Source organism: Gopherus flavomarginatus, chromosome 6 (assembly GCF_025201925.1).
Source record: "Gopherus flavomarginatus isolate rGopFla2 chromosome 6, rGopFla2.mat.asm, whole genome shotgun sequence".
NCBI classification, from domain to species: domain Eukaryota; kingdom Metazoa; phylum Chordata; order Testudines; family Testudinidae; genus Gopherus; species Gopherus flavomarginatus.
Window position 1 is genome coordinate 137666815 of NC_066622.1, and position 21696 is coordinate 137688510.

General features: G+C 44.1%; 1 protein-coding gene across 15 annotated transcripts in view; it reads left to right on the forward strand.

The window, feature by feature from the left end:
- BTRC (beta-transducin repeat containing E3 ubiquitin protein ligase) overlaps window positions 1-21696 on the forward strand; it is a 179160-nt gene that overhangs the window by 74074 nt on the left and 83390 nt on the right. For 13 of the 15 annotated variants that reach the window (XM_050958049.1, XM_050958053.1, XM_050958059.1 and 10 more), the window contains 2 exons: window positions 164-241; window positions 12507-12596. In XM_050958049.1, coding sequence (XP_050814006.1) covers window positions 164-241; window positions 12507-12596 — 168 coding nt within the window. The remainder of the gene's footprint in view (window positions 1-163; window positions 242-12506; window positions 12597-21696) is intronic. The other 2 variants (XM_050958061.1, XM_050958062.1) reach the window with 1 other exon arrangement.

A 21696-nucleotide genomic window follows, 5' to 3' on the forward strand; every position in this document is an offset into this window, starting at 1 on the left:
ATTCAGTCTTAGTCCTAGCAAGCCAGTTGGCTTACACCTGAGGCTAGCTTTCTCATGTATGTATACAATTTAGTGTGTGTAGCTTGCAAATATTCAGTTTCCTTTCCTCCCACAGAATAATATTGGGAATAAGAACTGAATTAAAGCTTGCTTTCTTTCGCAGAATTCCTCAGAGCGAGAAGACTGTAATAATGACGAACCCCCTAGGAAGATCATTCCAGAGAAGAATTCACTTAGACAGGTATGCAACTGGTCTCTTAAAAATACAATAAAACTTCCTAACAGCTTGAATCTTAAAACACTTTGGGAAACTGGAGTCTGAGCTTAGGTTTCTGACTTTTTTTCTGGAGCACTTGTCAAGCTCGAGCCTGGAAATCCTTTCTCATTCTCCTTAGTGGGAGAAGGCAAGCAGCACTGTATGTGGGAAAATCAGATGTGTTGGGCTTTTGTGAATATGAACAGGGATATCCATTTCTGAGCAGGTATAGACCCATCAGCTGGGACTTTGTATCTGAGTTTTGTTTACTTGCTAATCACTGGGAACTCTCCGGCCATGGTCTGTAGTACTCTCTCTGTCTTATGTATGCCTTTCTACAATACCTTGCATTCAAGAATCTCAAAGTGCTTTACAAAGAACTACCATACCTAGAAGGTAGGCTTTCTTAGAGCCATTGTCCAGACTGATAACTTGAAAGTAGAGCTGCTTTAATTTCCCTCACAAAGTTTTAAGATGAGTCCTTGTAGATCTGCTCTGCCCCCGCAAACCGCAAAAGTTTTAACATCTCTTCTGATCCCTTCTCTATTAAAACAGATTCCTTACCATCTTAATTTAAATTAAGCTCTATACAGCAGGGAGTATATCTTCCTGTATGTATTGTACCATCACTGAGCACCTTGGTGTTCAACAAATAAATGTGTCAATATCCTTTGAAGAGAGCAAATTTTTCTCCCGCAATGCCACCCAAAAAAGTTCACTTGCCTAGCACCATCAAAAGACCCATTTCAGTGGTTCCCCCATCCTGGCTGAGAAAGGAGGACATAGGTTTGTAAACTGGCTATATGCCCCTATGGTCAATTTTATAATATGTGTTAGGTACTTCAATACAACAGTAGTACATACAGTGTAGATACCTGGGCATCAATCCCTTCAATAATATTGTCAAAGGAAAAATAAGATTTTACTAAAAAAGTACTTATTCCCGCTTCCCGCCCCCAGTTCAGGGGAAAGCGATGCTTGTTTTGTAGCTCAAGATACAGCCATGCAAAGGGCCAGTGATATAATCTGTGGTGTGCATGATGCACAGTCCTGCTTTGAGAAGCCTATGATCTAAGAGAGAGAGAGAGATAATACAGGGTATAGTGGGATCCCTGGAAGGGATGTCAGATTACAATTTTGCATGCCCTTTCCCCCTGCTTTCCTGTCTTTCTTGTTCCCTAACCTACTCCCCTTACATAATGTTAGACTACATATTTTCTATGAGGGAGAGTCCACCGATCCTAGCAATTGATCTTCAGCCATCTTTCAGCTTTGGGGTCAGAGCCAGAACTGTGTGTGGTAGGCAGAGTTGTGGGGCCCCACCAAAGAGCCTCCTGGTTTAGTTCTGCTTCTTCATCTGAGGATGGGCTTTTCTAGGCCTTCCTGCTTCTTCTGCAAGGTGCACAATCATGCTGAGCAAGCCCAGAAAGAAGAGAGAGGAAAAGATTCGCTCATCTGGAAAACGTCCTATCATTAAATATGTTAATGGGGACCTCTGCATCTTCTGTATCCTGCTGACTCATCAGAAAAGAGGAAGAAGACTGGAACCAAGCAATAAAGATTCCAAAGCTTCCTACAAAGCATGTCACTCGCCTTGTGGTTCCTTGTCTTCTTCATACAACCAGCGAGTCAGTGCATACAGCAGCAGAACATGGAACAACAGCATGGGGGGATGGGAAGAATGCAATGATTTCTCTGCCTTGGCATATGCCAAGAAATCGGCATGATTCCAACTCAGACCAGTCCAGCGTGAAAGCAAGATTAGCTGTAAGCTTCTCCAGTTAGCACAGAACTGTCTTCCCTTCTTGTAAGACAAATGGGTCCTTGACTTTGTTGAGGAGGAATAGTTGTTAGAACTGATCAGGTATTTCAAACGCACATGGATGGTTCTCCTAACCTCCAGCAACACCAACAGGAGCCAACATAAGAGCAGCCATCAAGTACCTCCTGTAGATAAGGTCAGTAGAATGAGTCCCTCCATCAGAGAGAGGACTGGCTCTGACTCCATTGTTCTAGTTCCCAAAAGGCTCAAGAAGGGATAAGGCTATTCAGAATCTAAAAATTCCTGAAAAAATGCATCAGCAAACCAAAATTGCAAGCGGAGACATTGAAATCTACCTAGAAGGTTGTCTCCAAAAGGGGCTTATTATCTTCTCTATCTCAAGGCAGTGTGTCCACATCCCATTACAGAGCCCTTCACTTCACTTTTGGAAGCCAGCATTTCCAAATTTCTTCCTTACTTCTTGGCCTGGTGGCAGCTTTTGCACCTGTCAGAAAAGTGTTGTAACGCCTTAGATGTGTGTAGGACTCTGTCATCCTGCTAGTTGGGAAATTGAAATGCACTAATCTTTCTTCCCTGTTAGAGAAGGGCAAGAAACTATCAGAGGTTTCCAAATCTAGATGCAGCATGTCAGAGGCATGCATAGCCATATGTTTTATTCTGCCCTCCAGTATTAGGGCACACTGAATAAGGGCAATGATGATTTGGTTTGTGGGTGGAAACATCTTATACCTTGCATGAGGAAAGAAGCAAGGTGGCCATTTGGTCTTTCATCCCCCTTCATCTTCGCAAACACTACAGATTGGGTCTGTAAATTAGCTAAAGCAACATTTAGCAAAAAGTATGGCATACAGTAATAGTACCCAAGTGAAAAGAAATTAACTCTGTCATTATTGTTTGTATATAGTTTTATTTTTTCTTTCCCTCCGTGGAGACACTGCTGATAAAATTCCATTGTTGAGATCTATGGACCTTCCTACATAGAAGACTAGGAAAAATTGTCCAAGCTTGAGAATGTCATGTCTTCTGTTAGGACTGTCCACAAATCCAACCACCTCATGATGACTTAGGTTGCCTACCCCTGATCTAAAACTATGGCATGCATGCTGATTTTCAATGGCACTCTCACTGCCCGGGCACCGGCCACCGGTCCGGGGGGAACTCTGCATTTTTTTAATCGAAGCTTCTTAAACATTTTAAAAACCTTATTTACTTTACATGCAACAATAGTTTAGTTCTATATTATAGAATTATAGAAATAGACCTTCTAAAAACATTAAAATGTATTACTGGCACGCAAAACCTTAAATTAGAGTGAATAAATGTAGACTCGACACAGCACTTCTGAAAGGTTGCCGACTCCTGTTTTAGATTATGGCTCAGACTCATTGGTCAGTTTCAGTGGTGGTGTAATCTTTACGTGCCCTGCAGTAGATAAGTTTAAGTGAGTTGCTCCCTTGCTTTATATTTGACTGCTCTGATTTTTTGTTATACTGAAGCACAGCCTTTGCTTTGAAAGTTATCTCAGGCTGTCAGGCTCTTTTGGGGCTGGGGGCCTGTGGTGATCAGATTCATAGACTCCAAGGCCAGAAGAGACCCTTGTGATCACCTCGTCTGACACAGGCCAGAGAACTTCCCCAAAGTAATTCCTAGAGCAGGTCTTTTAGAAAAACATCCAATCTTGATTTTAAAATTGTCAGTGATAGAGAATCCACCATGACCCTTGGTAAATTGTTCCAATGGCTAACTACTCTCAGGGTATGTCTACCCTACCTGCCGGATCGGCAGGCAACGATCAATCCAGCAGGGATTGATTTATCACATCTAGTCTAGATGTGATAAATCAACCCCCGAGCGCTCTCCCGTCGACTCCTGTACTCCAGCGCCGCGAGAGGCACAGGCAGATTCGACGGGGGAGCGGCAGCAGTCGACTCACCACAGTATGTTGTTCTACGTACGTCGACTTCAGCTACATTATTCACGTAGCTGAAGTTGCGTAACTTAGATCGATATTCCCGCCCCCCCACCCCCGCACCTCTCCCCGCAGTGTACACTGTTAAAAATTGATGCCTTATTTCCAGTCTGAATTTGTCTGGCTTCAACTTCCAGCCACTGGAACAGGTTAGACCTTTCTCTGCTAGATTGAAGAGCCTATTAGTAAATATTCCACATCTAGGTACTGTACTTATAGACTGTGATCAAGTCACCCCTTAACTTTCCCTTTGTTAAAATGAATAGATTAAGCTCTGTGAGTATCTCAGGATAAAGAAGGTTTTCCAATCCTTTAATCATTCTTGTGGCTCTTCTCTGAACCCGCTCCAGTTTATCAACATCCTTCTTGAATTGTGGGTACCAGAACTGGACACAGTAATCCAGCATTGGTCTGACCAGTGCCAAATAGAGGTAAAAATAACCTCTGTATTCCTACTCAAGATTCCGTTGTTTATGCATCCCTGGATCGCATTAGCCCTTTTGGTCACAGCATGGCACTGGGAGCTCATGTTCTCTAACTATCCAACATGACACTCAAATCTTTTTTGGTCTTTATTTCCCAGAATAGTCCCCTGCCCTGTACACACAGCCTATATTCCTCATTCCTAGATGTATATATTTACATTTAACCACATTAAAGCAAATATTGTTTGTGCCGAGTTTACCAAGCGATTCAGATCTCTTGGAATCCGTGATCTATCCTCTTCATTATTTACCACTCCCTGAAATTTTTTGTTATGTACAAACTTTATCAAGGATGATTTTATGTTTAATTCCATGTCAGTCAGAAAAATGTTAAAGATCTTGTTCTGCTTCCAGAGCTGTACACAGGCTGAAGACCATTTGATTCAGCCCTGTTGACTTTCATACTAGAAGAAATGACATTTTCCAGTTGACTGAAATGGACTTTGTGAGAAGTTAGGGAGTTGAATGAGTGTAGTTTGGACACCTAACATACTGGGGCTTGGAGGGCTTTCCATCCATGGTGAGCAGCATGGAAGAAGGTATGGGGATTAGACCAGGGAAGAAAACAAAGTGGGGGATCAAAGCTATTATTGTTAGCAAGAACATTACAAAAAAAATGAGAGCTGTGCAGCACTCTGAAGCAAGGATGTGAAGGTTCTGTTTTTGACAGCTGTTTGATATGATCAAATGTTGAGATGTAAAGTGAACGTCATGGTAGAAAAACATCCCTCAGAAAAACAATGACAAGTGGCAAAAGTTTTTGGCAACTTTATTTACGCTAACAAACAAATTTTCACACTGCAAAGTTATAAATTAATTTTAATAGGCTGATCCAGATGGTCCATTTGGAAAATGGATGGCTTGATCTGTTGAAAATTAAACTAAATTTATCTCTCTCATACTTCAAACTGAAGCAAGCGTGAGAAGAGTGCCCATTAAGTCCAGCACATACAGATGGACCGGCAGGTCACACTTGGGACTAATCTGATTCATTTTAAAAATAAATGCATGAGTTATTGAATCAGGTTCCTGTTTCAAGCCGTGTTCGTTTGTATGTGTGTGTGCATGCAGCCTTTTCTAAAAGACTCACAAATGCTTCAGTGCCTTTTTAACCTGTGTGTTTCCATTTTAATTCAGCCTCCTTGCCAAAACACATAATTAGTTTTCGGTGCCTATCATTTAGTGTTAGACCCAAATGCTAGATTGATGAGGTCAGGCATTTGTTATTTTAAGGGCTATGTCTCCATTCTTCATTTATGAAGAACATGAGCTCAATAGTCTTGCGGAGAGAACTGGCCTTTAGAAACTGTGAAGCTCTCTGGGGGCCCCTCAAGCCTTTTAGATTCTGGGTGTTTTAAATAGAGCCATGAATGCAGATTTGTAAATTTATTGCAGTGCCATCTGGTTTTTTGCAGGAACTGTATTATTGTTGGCTTGTATCTGTCTATTGTGGTGGTCACTCCCCGGGAGCGTGCCCTCATAGTCCTAAGGAAAGTGATGAATAGTGGGGGTCAACATGAGTAGGTCACAGGGCAGCTGTCCAGGGCTGCCCTGAACTTGATTACCCCACTGTTCTTTAAAAAAGACAGGCACAATGCAGGTTGTTTAAAAAACCTCCCCTCCCTCTCTTGAATGGAGTAATAATGAAGTGCCTTTTGCTGCCCTGTTTCCTTCTGTGGGCGAGCTGTGTGCAGGGAAAGCTGTGTCAAAGGTGCCTTGTGGGGAAGTGCTGATGGCAGCGGGATTGCTGTCATGTATGTCGTGCTGCAAACCAGACTCTGGACTCCTTCGTCTTCAAGATGGAAGTCAAGAAAGCCTTGCCTGCCAGCCTACTCCCCAGGTCCCTCAGCGGGTTCAAAAACTTTCCCCTTCGGCTTCACAGCATAGACTATTGCTGCAGTTCAGTCTCATGGATTTGAGATGATCTTTTTTTTGTTAACAGGGACAGCACTCCCTAATGCATACTCTAGGCGCTATTCAGGAGGTAAAGCAGGAATGGTCCCCGACCTGAAGTCCAAGTGTAGACAAAGCACAACAAGGGAGGACAAACAAAGGAAGAGCAAGGGAATGGGAAGACAGGGGATAGCTGCATTCGGACACCTTTGTTTTTAGGCTATTGGTTTCCTTTTTGGGACGTCTCGCCAAATGAATCTCTGACGTGCAGTGCTTAGTTCCTTGTCTCAGCTGCTTACCGACAGACAGTTATAAAGGGAAGCGTACGAGTGCTACTCGTGATGCAGCTTCCTGTCTTAATCTAGGCAAGCTATTTTGTAGTTCACGTTTTCCTTCTTCTAGATCATGGATGGGGCAAAGGGAGGAGTGATGTTAATTTTATAGAATCATATTGAATTCATCTCTCATTATTACAAATGTTAGGAAAAAGTCACTGGGTGAAAAGCTTTGTCAAAGTAATGGAAATACTTCGTAGTCTATAAAAACTGCTTTCTTTCATCCTGTAACTGTTGCAGAACTCAAATGACTGCTTGCCTTTAATTCGCATTAAGCATTATAAAGTGTTAGTGCAGACCATGTTTGTGCTGAAGTCCAAGTGGAAAGGAAAAGGTTGCTTTGTGGCATCAGAGCCACTTTGTTCTCCCAACATTAGTGCTAATAGGCGCTGTCAGCCTTCTGCATTTCTGCATTCCTCTGTAATTGAGTCAATTGCAGTTGTTGTCTACTCCCCCTGCCCTTTGTGTTTGTGTCCACTCACCATCGGAAGAACGTGGGCAGTGATAAATAAAGCACTGAACAGGGCTCTTGCAGCTCTTTGAAAGCAGCATGTTGCCAGCCCCCTAGTTATATTTCTTTAAGTGTTTACGTTTTTCTGTATTCTCTCTCTTGTGTGGCTGGAACCCTGGGGATGCAAAGCCATGAGAGAGGCCAAGAAGCTAACAAAGTAGCTGTCCCCTTGTTAGCTTGTTCCTTTCTTCTTTAAAAACAAGATGAAAACCATCTGGCTCAGGGCATTACATTTTCCTCCCCCGTGCACCTCTATAGATGAAGAGTTTCACCTGCAGCGAGGGTTCACATTGATTAGGGAGGGAACAGTAATTCAAGCCTCCATCCACTTCACTGATACTTTGCAGTCTTTAAAGGTGCTGACCCATTGAGTTAAACTGTCATGGGAGGATAAAAAAGGAGCTTCATCCCAGGAGGTAACAGCTGCCAGGTTTTCAACACCTTGCGCGCTGCTGGAGAAATGTCACAAATTGTCAATGGAAAGAAAAATCACTTGGCTGCCATCTTCTCTTAATGATGGACCTGATAAAATGAAGGATTTAAACCTTTTAAGATCAGCAAGTAGTTGTCAGAATAATAAATACACAAATCCAGAGGGATTTTGAACAATGGCATGGAAAAGTGCTGCCCAGAGAGGCAGCAAACAAGCTATCCGAGTTAGAATAACCTGCTGTGGTTGGGATGGGCATATGGTTATCTTTGCACAGTTGGACAAGAGGGAATGAAAGTAGCAGCCGCACAGAAGTCCAACATTAGTTTGTCTAATATAATTTTAAATCCTGATTCATAAGCCAGAGAACTGAGAGATGTACTGTATTTCTGCTCTTTTGAGGACAGTTTGTTTTCAAACAGCTACCAGATGGCTAAATACCACAACATTTCTTTTCTTTTCTTTTCCACAAGACATCCGTTTTCCTTGCTCTTTGTTTGTTTTTGTTTAAATGCTTTTACTCCATTGAATAGCCCTGTGTTGCTTGGACATTGTGACATACCCTTTTTTCCTACTTTGATAGATGAGGAAAACAGTATAAGATTTAATGAAGAGTCTGAGAACAGGCAGGATGGGGTTTATTTATTTATTTGCTGTTTGTTATGGTCATTTTAATTGTAGTGAGTAATTAGAAGGTACATGCAGCCACAGGAGCTTTGTTATGGTAATTGCTCAAGAAAACCCATTCCCTGTCTACCATGTGTTGAGACACTTCTTCCCTCTAGCGGCAATATTAAGGACTCTGGCTTTGCACTAGGCAAGGTGTAATTGCAATATGACAAACTACGCTTTAGGGACAGTCTTGCAAATGTTCTAGTTTTTTGTTTGGCTATCCTATATTTTGTCTTATGACTTCCCACAGAGACCCCCCCTCCTCCAGCACAGTGGGCTTTCGATAGCAAAAATGTAGTCTTAAATGTGCCTTAAAAAAAAAACAAAAAACACCTCCACAATGGATTCTAGGTAATGTTTTGCAGCTTGACTTAATTTTAGTCTTCTGTTTCTTTAATTACCTATTTATAAAATACATTTAAATTTGTAGACATTATTTAATACTTTCAGGAGGAGCACCTCATTTAAAATAAATAAATAAATTTGTATTTATTTTAGATAGTCCATGTGAAAGACCTTAAGGATAATTAATGCAGGTCTCCGAAGACCCTGTAAGTGAGATGAAACTGATCTTTCCAAATCTTCTGGAGTGATTTGTTTATATAACTTCCTACTTCTGCTGAATCCTTCGGAGTCTAATAACATTTTTTTAACTGTTTGGCAATTTGTGCTTAGCTACAAAAGCCCTTCTTTGAAAAGAAGCAGTTTAATAATCTTCGCTCTGAAAATGACTTGGAGGAAGGCTATGGGTTTTGTCTTTTTGTTGTGTTTTTATTAGTGTTAGCTTTCTCTGATAAATCATGTAATTATTAACTATTGAAAAAAATCTTATTGAACTTCTGGGTTGTAGTGTCTATTAAAAAGTGGAGTTTCATTCAGAGACTGGGGATTCTCTGGATAAATGGCCAAAGGAACGACTTTTCTACTGGTTGAGATCCTTATGAACACAATTCCACTTTGCGTTCAGTACTTCAATCTGGCATTCCTTGCTCAGTCAAACCTCCATTGACATCTGCACTCCTTTACACTGGAGTCATGCTCTCTTTTTAAAAAGGCAGAAGTCTCAGACCCAGTCACATAAGCATTAGAAAAATCTAATCTAAGATACTCATGGAGTGAGATTAGATATGTTTAGTGAACTATGGTCTAGCATCTGTGTGGCATTTTAAGCCCTTGGCTAAGAATGAATGCAGCTTTGTGGTTCCCTTTTTCTGCGCCACATTCCTGCTCCTGACATGATTTGATGCTGCCATATATTTGTAGACTTTTTTTTTTCCATTAGAGCTTGTTTTGCTATAGGGCTGCTTAACGTTCTTCTCCAACGGCTTTTGCAAGGTTAAAGGAATGCAGCTTGGTAACAAGTTTGTGTCATTTTAAATATATACCTCCTAGTAAATAAGGAGGAGTCTGGCAATCAATCCCTTTTAGTGTGGTATATGTTTCACCTGACAACTAAACCCTCTATTGATTAGCCATTACTTTGTTAGATAATCCCATGTCAGTGAAGCCACTGTAAAAATTAAACTCTTTAAAATGTTTTACCCTAGCAGCAGTGTGAAAATTGAAAACTTGTTCAGAATTACAGCCAGCTTTCACAAAGAGTGTAGCTTTCAGCAAACTGGTTTATGTTTGCATGCTTTATATGCAATATAAAAACATATTAAAGCACTCCAACGCAAAGCTATATGCCTCTGGCATAGAACCAGGCTACCGTTTCCAAGTGCTCCCTATGCAAAGAAACCTCTTCTCATGAGTCAAAGTGAGGGGAGATTTGAACAGGGTGGGTTCAAACTAGAAAAGGTTTTTACTAGGGTCTAATTTTAAAGGTGAGTTGAAAAGGTTTTTATCTGTCAATACCTGGGCTCAGGGTTTTGTTTCTCCTGGAACAGTAGCTGATCGCCCAGGCACCTCAAACGGCAAAGAGAGCTGTAATATCAGAGTCCCTTAACTTCAGATGTCATAGAATCATTGAAGATTAGGGTTGGAAGAGACCTCAGGAGGTCATCTAGTCCAACACTCTGCTCAAAGCAGGACAAACCCCATCTAAATCATCCCACAGGCCTTAAAAACATCTAAGGATGGAGTTTCCACCACCTCCCTAGGTAACCCATTCCTAGGTCGTCATGTGTTTCAGTTGAAACATAGAGCTCTGAACTTGGGCATGGGTAAATAAGTGAAGGAAGAATGAATGTCGTAGAGTGTCATAAACTGTCAACATAAGTGTATGCATTGCTAGTGATTCAGTGTCTTAAACTTTTTGTATTGATTTAAAAGAATACATAGATCACGCTTAAAGTTTTAGCCTGAGACCTTGGTGAGCATGCTGCTGGGCACATATATACCTTCTCCAGGGTGCAGTATGTTTATTCATTACACAAGATGAATGCACTTCCACATCCTTAACAAAAGTTATTTATACTCACTCCTTGAAGTTTCATTTTCTTTCTCATCTTTTGTGGAAAGGTGAAGAAAAAGGTGGCTGATTTATAATTCAGCACTTACACAGAGCTTTATGCTGTCAAGGTGCTATGAAAATGGCCCTGTGAGGTATGTAATACTATCCCCATTTTATAGATGAGGAAGCTGAGATTCAGAGAAATTGGATGACTTGTTATCCAAGGCCACAAGGAGTCATTGGGACTAGAAACTCTTGAGTGTCCCTATCCCTTGTGTGTGAATAAAAATAATGGGAGTTGAGCAATGCTTTGGAATAAGTGTCTTTATTTATACATGGCCATGCTCACTAATGGTTCTGTGTGGTTATGATAGAGGTCACCCTTCCTGCTGAGCCAGTTCTAGTTTTTAGATTCTGCCCCATGGACTCAAAATGGAATGTTGCTGATTTTGTATTCAAACAATCCCCATAGTTATTTATGTGGTTATTGGGTAGAATATTATTCTAAGCCTGACTCCTGAAAAGTAGGCTCATTCGGCAGGCTTGGAAGAGAGATGATTGGACCAGGACTCAAGAGCTGGGTTGAAATCATGGTTCTGCCACAGACTTCCTTTGCATCCTGGGCAAATTACTTAATCTCTCTCTCTCTCTGGTAGTTCCCATCTGTAAATGGGGAAAATACTTTTTTTGGTTGTTGTCTATTCAGGTTGGGTCAGGAATTGTCTTTTAATATGTACCCAGCACTTAATTTATGCAGTGCCTAGTAATACATTGTATCATGTATTCCTATTCATAATAATGGATTTGTAAATTGGGGGGAAATCAGAGTGAGGAAATGCAAGTATAAAACACTGCAAATGCAAGATGCAACAGAAAATAGTGAAAAGAACAAAAAAATAAAAAATGCTCAATCATGAATGAGGGGGAAACAAAGCATCTGTATGTCTGTTTTTTCCCCCTCCCTCTCTCGAGTTTTGGACTGAATTTAGTGAATGTTGATGCTTATAAAATGAGGTTCAGATAACACTGGCTGGAGGAATGCATAGAGCAAGCAAGTGCTGTCCAAATTTCCTCATGGCAGTTAGGTCAGTGCATCTAAATCGTGATTTATAATGTGTTTATTCATTCTGATCTCTCTCCTGAGTAGGAAGTGCTAAACATGCCAAAGTGGTGGTTTTATGATGTGGGCAAGTGTCTGCAAGGACTAGTCTGAGGCTGTCAAATGCCTGTTTGCTTGTGACTTTGTCCCAGTTTGAATCTTGACACCCCACCCCATCCCCCCCACTGCTAAAAGACCTAGTGCATTAGTCCACGTAGCACAGAGCCATTTGGAAGGATTTGCGTGGTTTTGTTTTGTTTTTCAATTTCTCCTTCTTTTGGATCAAGTACCAGAAATTGCTGAATTCTATCAATACGCTAACCCCAGCCACTCTCAACAGATATTGGTGTTATGACTTGTAGGGAGAGCGGGGTGAACCAGGCGATGCTGCACTCCTTTACTTTAAGCTTCTACTGTACTTAAAAAATAAAAACATATTCAGGCAGGATTGTGGTGGGGGGGATGCTTTGTCCCCCCCACATCCTACATAGATTTATTTTATAGACTAGTTTGAGTGGGATTCGAAACTTAATTTTGTCCTGTTTTCCTCTTTTGTTTAGGAAAGAGAAGTGATTCCAAAATGTAGTAGAATGGCTTCACAGAGTATCTTCACCAAAAATCTGATGCCTTACAGCAAATTGCATGCCTCTATTCAGAATTTTTTTAATGTTTCCACAGACCTACAACAGCTGTGCCAGACTGTGCTTAAACCAAGAAACAGTATGTCTAGCGAGCACTGCTATGAAGACTGAAAATTGTGTGGCCAAAGTAAGTAATGTTGTAGTTCTTTTGTCAAGTTTGTGAGCAATACCTTTGTTTTTCAAAAACTGATTTTTAGCATACTTTAAACAGAAAACAAGTAGTTTGCTCAGGCCTTCTATCTTTTACCATCGTACTATAGGCCCACCAGGCAGTGTGCCGCATTCCCTAGACTGGGATAAATGGGTCCCCAGCCATCCAGATCAGCAGGCTGGATGTCCTGTAGAAGCAGCAATTGTTCCCATTGTGTCGTTGTCTCCAGTACCCTCTGCTGGTCAGTACCCAGAGTTACATGAACATATGTTGGATGGAGGCTCTTCGCAACATGGGGCCTTTTTTTCAGTTTTTTGATTGGTGAAGAGGAAATACAGAAAGAACATTGAAGGAAAGACCTTGTAATTAAAAGAACAAACCTCACACGATCTTTGGAGGGAAGGGGAAAAGAGAAAGTTGGAAGAAAAAGTGACTGCTCGTTTTCATATCACACATCAGATAAGATACATTTGTGAGGCAATATAATAATGGGGGAGAGATGAAATGTCAGTAACCAGCAAGCTCTCGGTTTGCTTGTCCTAAAACTAAGTGTAGTATAAAATAAGATTTATACATGTGGGATTGTCCGTGAGCAGAAAACACCCCAGCCATGACACCATGTATAAAAAAGGCTGCATAAAGGATCTGTCAGCCTTGCATAAGCTCCATGTTTCTGCTGGAAAGAAGATCGGTGGGCACGCAAGACAGCTCAGAGCATGCAGCAATCTGTTACAGAAACCAGCTGGCATTCTGTTGCTCTTCTGTCACTATAAAGTGACCAGTAGAAAGCTTGCTCCCTTTTCAGACTTATTCCTTGGATCTTCTTGAGATTCCCTTTTCTTGGAATTAATTTTGAGTGGCTGTTAAATCTGCCCTGTCTCAGACCTTCATTCCTGCTGGCCTTTGAAGGTGCTCCTGCCGCTGTGGGAAGATGGCTGTTCCATATGTGAACTATCCCATTGCACAAATGTCAGCTTCATGTTGCACGAGTGACCCAAAGTGCAGCTTGCAGTCACCCTCTGTTAGAGAAGTGCAGCCCTGTGCAAGCTGCAGATCCCAGCATGAAGTGCAGCTGCTTGGCCCTTGCTGCCCGATGACCCTCTTTGATCAAGATGTACAGTATTGCATGCTGCCACCTGCAGTCATGCCCGTTATTATACAAAATGGGTGAAACGCTCCTGACAGGATACCCAGGTACACGATTTATAGCCTTCAGCAAAATGCCCTTGGTATTTAGCATATTTCATCCTGGGGTCACGATACCGGTCACAAGCATCCTACAAAGGAGCCAGTGTACAGCTACTACCAAGATAATCTATGGCTTCCATTCGGGGCCCACCTACCATGCAACAGCTCCTTTTGACCTGAGCATCTTGGTTTTGAGGAGCGGGGTGTGGTAGCATTACAACTATTAACTTCATTTGTGCCCCTCTGAATTGAATGTGCCCCTTCAGAATGGTAGGGACAAAAATGAAATCACTCCTTACAAAAATATTTTTAGTGGGCTACTGACAAGCAACAAAGAGAGAGTACCAGAGACTGCACGACTCATTTTATGTTGTAGAGGTGGAGCTGAACTCTGGCCCCAGACATGGAAAAGCACGTGTTCTTAATACTGCATGTCCAGGATAGATGGAGTATTTATATATATTTTGCATTGGTTTTGCATTAGCTTAACAGCAGCTTCTTTGAGCACATTTCCCTGTTGCGTAGGGGTAATTGCTTTCCCTGAGTAGTAGTTTCTGTCACTGACAGGTTACTGACGCTGTTGTTTTGTGGTTATAATACAAAGTAAAATAGAAGTGGCCTTTCTCAGAACCACTTATACTCCAGGTGTAGCAAAGCACTTTATAAATTCCCTGACCAAAAAACCAAAAAAACTTCATTAATGCAGAGTTAAGGTTGTCTGGCGGTATCTTGCAGCTTTCCAGAATGTCAAGTTCAGTTAAACTCAAAACTGTGAAAATTGGGTAATAATACAGAGGTAAGGTATACACCAATGCAACTTTAACTCTGCCTTCTGGAGCTGACAGAGGCCACTTGGAATTATCTGCATGCACTTCAGCTGCATTTGCTGTGTTAGGTATAGTTGTTCTGAATGGAGGAGGAATTAGTTGGAGCAGATTAGCAGAGCTGTGATTGTGATATGAGATCTGGGTCTGAGATTCCATGTGTTATGAAAGGAACATAAGAATGCCCATACTGGGTCAGACCAAAGGTCCATCTAGCCCAGTATCCTGTCTTCCGATGCCAGGTGCCCCAGAGGGAATGAACGGAACAGGGAATCATCAAGTGATCCATCCCCTGTCACCCATTCCCAGCTTCTGGCAAACAGAGACTAGGGACATCATCCCTGTCCATCCTGGCTAATAGCCATTAATGGACCTATCCTCCATGAACTTATCTCAGTGGTCCCCAAGGCGCCCGCGAGGGCATCTTAATGCGCCCGCGTCCTGGCCCCCGGGAGAGCACCTGCCGAAATGCCGCCGAATTTCAGCAGCATTTCAGCGGGGACGCCTCTTCATGACGCCATTTGTTGCCAACAAGTGACGTCATCGAGAGGCGTTGCTCCCGAATTTCGGCGACGCCTCTCGATGATGCCGCTTGCCGTCAACAAGTGACTTCATCGAGAGGCGTTGCTCCCGAATTTTGCTGGGGACACCTCTCAATGATGTCGCTTGTCGACGGCAAGCGGCATCATCGAGAGGTGTCACCGCAGAAATGCTGCCGAAATTTGGCGGCATTTCGGCGGGTGCTCCATTGCCACAGTGGTCCTTCGTCTGGCGCCCACCAGACGAAAAGGTTGGAGACCACTGACTTATCTAGTTCTTTTTTGAACCCTGTTATAGTCTTGGCCTTCACAACATCCTCTGGCAAGGAGTTCCACAGGACTGCTGCTGCACATTGAGTGGATGTTTTCAGAGAGCTATCCACAATGACTCCAAGATCTCTTTCTCCAGTGGTAACAGCTGATTTAGACCCCATTATTTTATATGTATAGTTGGGATTATGTTTTCCGATGTGCGTTGCTTTGCATTTATCAACATTGAATTTCATCTGTCATTTTGTTTCCCAGTCACCCGGTTTTGAGAGAGATTTTTGTAGCTCTTCGCAGTCTGCCAGGGACTAACCTACTGAAGGTAGTTAATAGGCTCTAGCTTGACTGAGAAGTTTCTCCATACTTTGATTTAGTCAATATGGGAAAGAGATTCTGGTTCCTTATATTTTTATCTCAAGGAAAAGGACGCACTTGTGTATCTTGAAGGATCCAGTATCCATCATTTCGTTGCCTTGTTGTGTAGGTTGTCAATAGTGAGGCATAGAGGTCTTCTAACTATAGGTATTGTCAGCAGTGAGATATGAGAGTTGTGTGTTTTCTGATGGAAAAGTGAAAATCTAGTGTGTGTTGGAATCCTGTGAGTAAGAGCAAAAGGGTTGTAAAAGGATTGAAGAAATTGTAAAGTTTAACACATGCAGGGTTGTTTCTGGGGAGGAAGCTCAGTGTTTGAGTGTAGAACAAGTGCAGGTAGCTCTTGTTCCAAACAGTTCACCTAAAAACAAGTTTTCCTTGGTGAAGAGAAGGTGTTTGCCTGAGCTACAGTTCTCATGTGCCCTGTTCCCTGCTTGAGATGCACCATCTGCAAAGGCAGAATGTGAGTATGTGTGCTATGGGCATACTGCGTCATCACTCTGAGGGCAGAGTTAAGGCTGCATTGATGTGTATGCTAACTCTCTAGCTCTTTGTTTTCAGAGGTTTGAGTTTTGCTGAATTTGACACTCTGGGAGGGCACAAAATACCATCAGGCAGCCTTAGCTCTGAGTTAACAAAGGTTTTTATCAATGAAAGCAGCAAAGAATCCTATGGTACCTTATAGACTAACAGACGTTTTGGAGCATGAGCTTTCATGGGTGAATACCCACTTCTTCAGATGCAAATTTTATCAATGAATTTGCTAGTGTTTTGAAGAGAAAGAAATGTTTGTTGTCGGAGTTAGTGGTCCTTTAGGCAGTTATAGTTCTCATTTAGAGTTCCATTTGATACACACTGTAGCTAGGGAATAACCCTAGCATTTATGTAGCACTTTTCATCAGTAGATCCCCATTGTAGAGGTGAGAAACTGAGGCACGGAAAGGTGAAGTGACTTGCCCAAGGGCACTCAAGGCCAGTGGTAGAGTCAGTAATAATCCTGATGGTTTCTCTGTTAGGCCATATAGTTGCTATGGGATTCCTGAGTGCTCTTCCACCCTCCTGTACATTTTGTTCCAGTGGAATGGAAATAATGGTCATGCTTTGAAATACTTGCGCTGTGTGGCGGCTAACAGGGCCAAGGAGAGAAATCTCCCACGTGGTCTCTGTCACAGAATTGTGACCATTTTATTACAGGGTTGCTACAGTAACTTTAAGCGAGAGAGAGAAGACAAGTGTCTCTCTCTCCTTGTCCTCCCCCTGCCCCACCATCTCCCTGCAACATGTAGTGACCCCACCAACATTTCCATCTCCTGCTCGTCCTCCCATTCCATTAAGCCATTAGGTAGCACTGTAGAAACCATTACAACCTGAGCAGTTGGTCCTTGCTGTCTCCTGCCTGGTGCTGCTGCGTACACACATCACAGGCAGCAGCTTACTTGAGGGCTGTGTATTTCCTTGATTATGTCGCTGAGCCCATGTTGCACATGAAGCGGGGCCCCTCACCCACACTACGCAACCCCAGCTGGGCTTCCTGTCCCTGCTTCAGCCAGGTTTCATGGGCCACACCCTTGTTCCATCCAGTTCACCCATTTCCAAACTGGTCCGCTCACACTCTGGCCAGCCATCCTCACTTACACACTCCACACAGAGCTGACATGTACCTTAATGATTCATTTCCTGGGTTTCAGATGTTTACATTTATATTACCGCCCCTCCCTTCCCCCAGCTCACATGGACAGGGGCTCAGACACTTCAAGAGGAGCAGGGTCCCCCAAATCCCAGCACACACGGAAGGGGAGATTCAGGACTGGCAGGCTCTCACCTTTAAACCCCTAACTTCCTTTGCCACCCCTCCCATTGTCCAGTCCCTCCTCTTTTCTCCCCTCCTGCTCCCCCAATCCCCACCCCTTCTCCCTTACCTGAGCCCCCAACCACTTTTCCTTCCCCTATCACTCTATTGTATTTATCTCCCTCCCCATAATACCCCCATCCCTCACTGCAGACCCTACCCCTATTCTCACCTACTCTTCCACTCCAATTACCCTGCCCCACCTAGTGAGCATTCACATGTGTAAAGTATTTTCTTACCAAAAAAAACCTTGACAGAGGCTTGTTTTTCCCAAACATTAACAATTCTCAGCTTCCTGCTCAGGGTGGGGCTCAGAGGTCAGAGTTGCTAGAATCTGCAAACATTATGAAATGCTGGGTTTTTTTCTAGAGGTATCACGGCAACCTTTTGGTCAGCTGGGCCCACATTTGGGTCACTAATCCTACCCTGCGTTCCACGAGACACACACAATGTCAAGCCAGTCCAGGCATGTGGATTTTAGAGCACTTGGAGGAGTCACCCTTTAAACGGAAAGGTCTTCTCAAACTGAGCTGTAGCAGGGCTGGAACTCTGCTATAGTGTTTGAAATTAGTCATCTGCTATATCCAGATCACCCCCACTGGATAACACTGAAAGGCTGGGAGGCTCTGGGAGGTGTGATGGTCTCAACTCCATGGAGACAAATAAAGCTCTGAGGTGTGTGCTGCTCTGTTCATGTCAGTGGGCGTTCCCCATCGTCCCTCTCCAGTGCTTGAGATCGTGATATGCATCAAGTGTGCCCGTTCTTAGCTCCTCACTGCAGTCTCAGCAGTGTGTGTTCTTGTGCATGCTTCCAGCTTGACAGTGCTCGGCTTCTCCACATGCTGACTCTCATGCAGGGCTCAGGCCCCTTCAGTGGGAAGCAACAGTCCCCTAGATTCTGGCTCACATGGAGATGGGCTCTGACCCCCTTTAGCATGCCAAAGCTCTGCAAATCCCATGATGTGGGGCAGGCAGGGGGCTCAGACACCCCCCAGAGGTATGGGATCCCATAGATCCCAGCTCATATGCTGCCGTCCCCCCCTCACCCCCAAATACCCTTCTGCATAGTACCATATAGGGGCAGGGCCTACTCCCAGATCCCAGCGCGCACATGAGAAAGCAGGGAGAGAGGCAATGCTCCTGTATTCTAGCTCATATGCAGAGGCAAGAAGGGAGGATCAGACCCTCCTATAGGGACAAGTGACCCCCACCAAATCCCAGCACACACCCGAAAGTGGAGAGAGGCACTCGGACTTCACAAGAGAGGAAGGCCCCCACCAAATCCTGGCACACACAGGAGGGGAGAATGTGAGACTGACAGACACCCCTGCTCCTATTCTCCAGTGCCTGCGCCACTCACATCCTTGTGATATGGCTGTTGAAAAAGCTAATGTGGTCTTGGGATGCATCAGGTGAGGTATTTCCAGTAAAGATAAGGAGATGTTAGTACTGTTATACAAGGCACTGGTGAGACCTCGTCTGGAATACTGTGTGCAGTTCTGGTCTCTTATGTTTAAGAAGGATGAATTAAAATTGGAACAGGTACAGAGAAGGGCTGCTAGGATGATCCGAGGAATGGAAAACATATCTTATGAAAGGAGACTCAAAGAGCTTGGCTTGTTTAGCCTAGACAAAAGAAGGCCGATGGGAGATATGATTGCCCTTTAGTTCTGGTGTCCCATGTTCAAGAAGGATGAATTCAAACTGGAACAGGTTCAGAGACGGGCTACAAGGATGATCCGAGGAATGGAAAAACTGCCTTATGAAAGGAGACTCAAAGAGCTTGGCTTGTTTAGCCTGGCCAAAAGAAGGCTGCGGGGGGATATGCTCGCTCTATATAAATATATCAAGAGGGTTAACGTTAGGGAGGGAGAGGAATTATTTAAGTTTAGTACTAATGTAGACACGAGGACGAATGGGTATAAACTGGATATTAGGAAGTTTAGACTTGAAATTAGACGAAGGTTTCTGACCATTAGGGGAGTGAAGTTCTGGAATAGCCTTCCGAGGGAAGTAGTAGGGGCAAAAGACTTTCCTGGCTTTAAGACAAAGCTTGATAAGTATATGGAGGGGATGTTATGATAGGATCGTTAATTTGAGCAATTGATCTTGAATTACCACCAGACAGGTCTGCTCAATGGTCTGCGGGGAGATGTTGGATGCGATGGGTACTGAGTTGCTGCAGAGAATTCCTTCTTGGGTGCTAGCTGGTGACTCTTGCCCACATGCTCAGGGTTTAGCTGATCGCCATATTTGGGGTCGGGAGGGAATTTTCCTCCAGGGCGGATTGGCAGGTGCCCTGGAGGTTTTTCGCCTTCCCCTGCAGCATGGGGCACGGGTCGCTTGCTGGTGGTTTCCCTGCAGCTTGAGGTCTTCAAACCATTCTTGAGGATTTCAATAACTCGGTCCTGGGATAGGGGTTGTTATAAAATTGGATGGGTGGGGTTCTGTGGCCTGCCTTGTGCAGGAGGTCAGACTAGATGATCAGATTGGTCCCTTCTGACCTATGAGTCTATAAATATATCAGAGGGATAAAGATCAGGGAGGGAGAGGAATTACTAAGGGCTTGGCTACACTGGAGAGTTGCAGCGCTGGTGGTGGTTTTACAGCGCTGCAACTCACTCACCGTCCACACTTGCAAGGCACATACAGTGCTGTATCTCCCTGGCTACAGCGCTGGCTGTACTCCACCTCGGCCTGGGGAATAACAACTGCAGCACTGGTGATGCAGCGCTGCTCTGCCAGTATGGCCACCAAAAGCGCTGTTATTGGCCTCCAGAGGTGTTTGGAGGTATCCCAGAATGCCTGTTCAGCCACTCTGCTCATCAGTTCGAACTCTACTGCCCTGGCCTCAGGTGACCTGCCCTTTAAATGCCCTGGGAATTTTAAAAATCCCCTTCCTGTTTGCTCAGCCAGATATGGAGTGCAATCAGTGAATCTTTCCAGATGACCATGCCTCCATGCGCTAAACGAGCCCCAGCATGGAGCAAAGGCTAGTTGCTGGACCTCATCAGTGTTTGTGGGGAGGAAGCTGTGCAGTCCCAGCTGTGCTCCCGCCATAGGAATTATGATACCTATGAGCAGATATCAAGGGCCATGCTGGAAAGGAGCCATGACCGGGACGCGCTGCAGTGCAGGGTAAAGTGAAGGAACTGCGGAGTGCCTATTGCAAAGCCCGTGAGGGAAACCACTGCTCTGGCGCTGCCCCCACGACCTGCCGTTTTTACAAAGAGCTGAACGCGATACTTGGGGGTGACCCCACCACCAATCCGAGGACCATGATGGACACTTCAGAGCGGGGGGGAAGGAGGAGGAGGGTGGGGGAGGAGGAAACAGAGTGAGGGTACTGAGGTGGGGGGAGACACCCCAGAGTCCCAGGAGGCATGCAGCCAGGAGCTCTTCTCAAGCCAGGAGGAAAGCAGCCAGTCGCAGCAGCCGGTACTTGGTGGAGGGCAAACAGAGGAGCAAGTTCCCAGTAAGCAGCTTTTATTTTCAGAATGGAAATTTTTCAGGAGAGGAGGGAGGGTTAGGGCTGCATGCATGCATGCCTAGATGTGGAATAGCCCATTGATATGGTCTATCACGTTGCGATAATTGGCCTTGGTAATCTTTTCAAAAGTTTCAGCCAGAGCGTGGGCAATGCGCTTGCGCAAGTTTATTGGGAGAGCCACTGTGGTCCTTGTCCCAGTCAGGCTCACACGTCCGCACCACTGTGTTGCGAGGGGTGGGGGGACCATTGCAGGATCCAGGCAAGCTGCATATGGGCCAGAGCGGAATCCGCATTGCTGTAGAAGACCCTCCCGCTCTTCCCAGGTGACCCGCAGCAGCGAGATATCTTCCAGGATCAACTTCTATGAAAAATGTTGGGAGAGTGTTCAGTGTAGGTGCTCCTTGCAGCTGTTTGCTTTCCCCAACGCACAGAAACCCCGAGCACAGTACAGCCCTGAAGCAATCAGTCCCCCTTACTCACCATTTCGGGGCTCCCGTGGGTTATGTGTGCTCTCTTTGGTATGGGAAAATTATGCTATTGTGAAGAC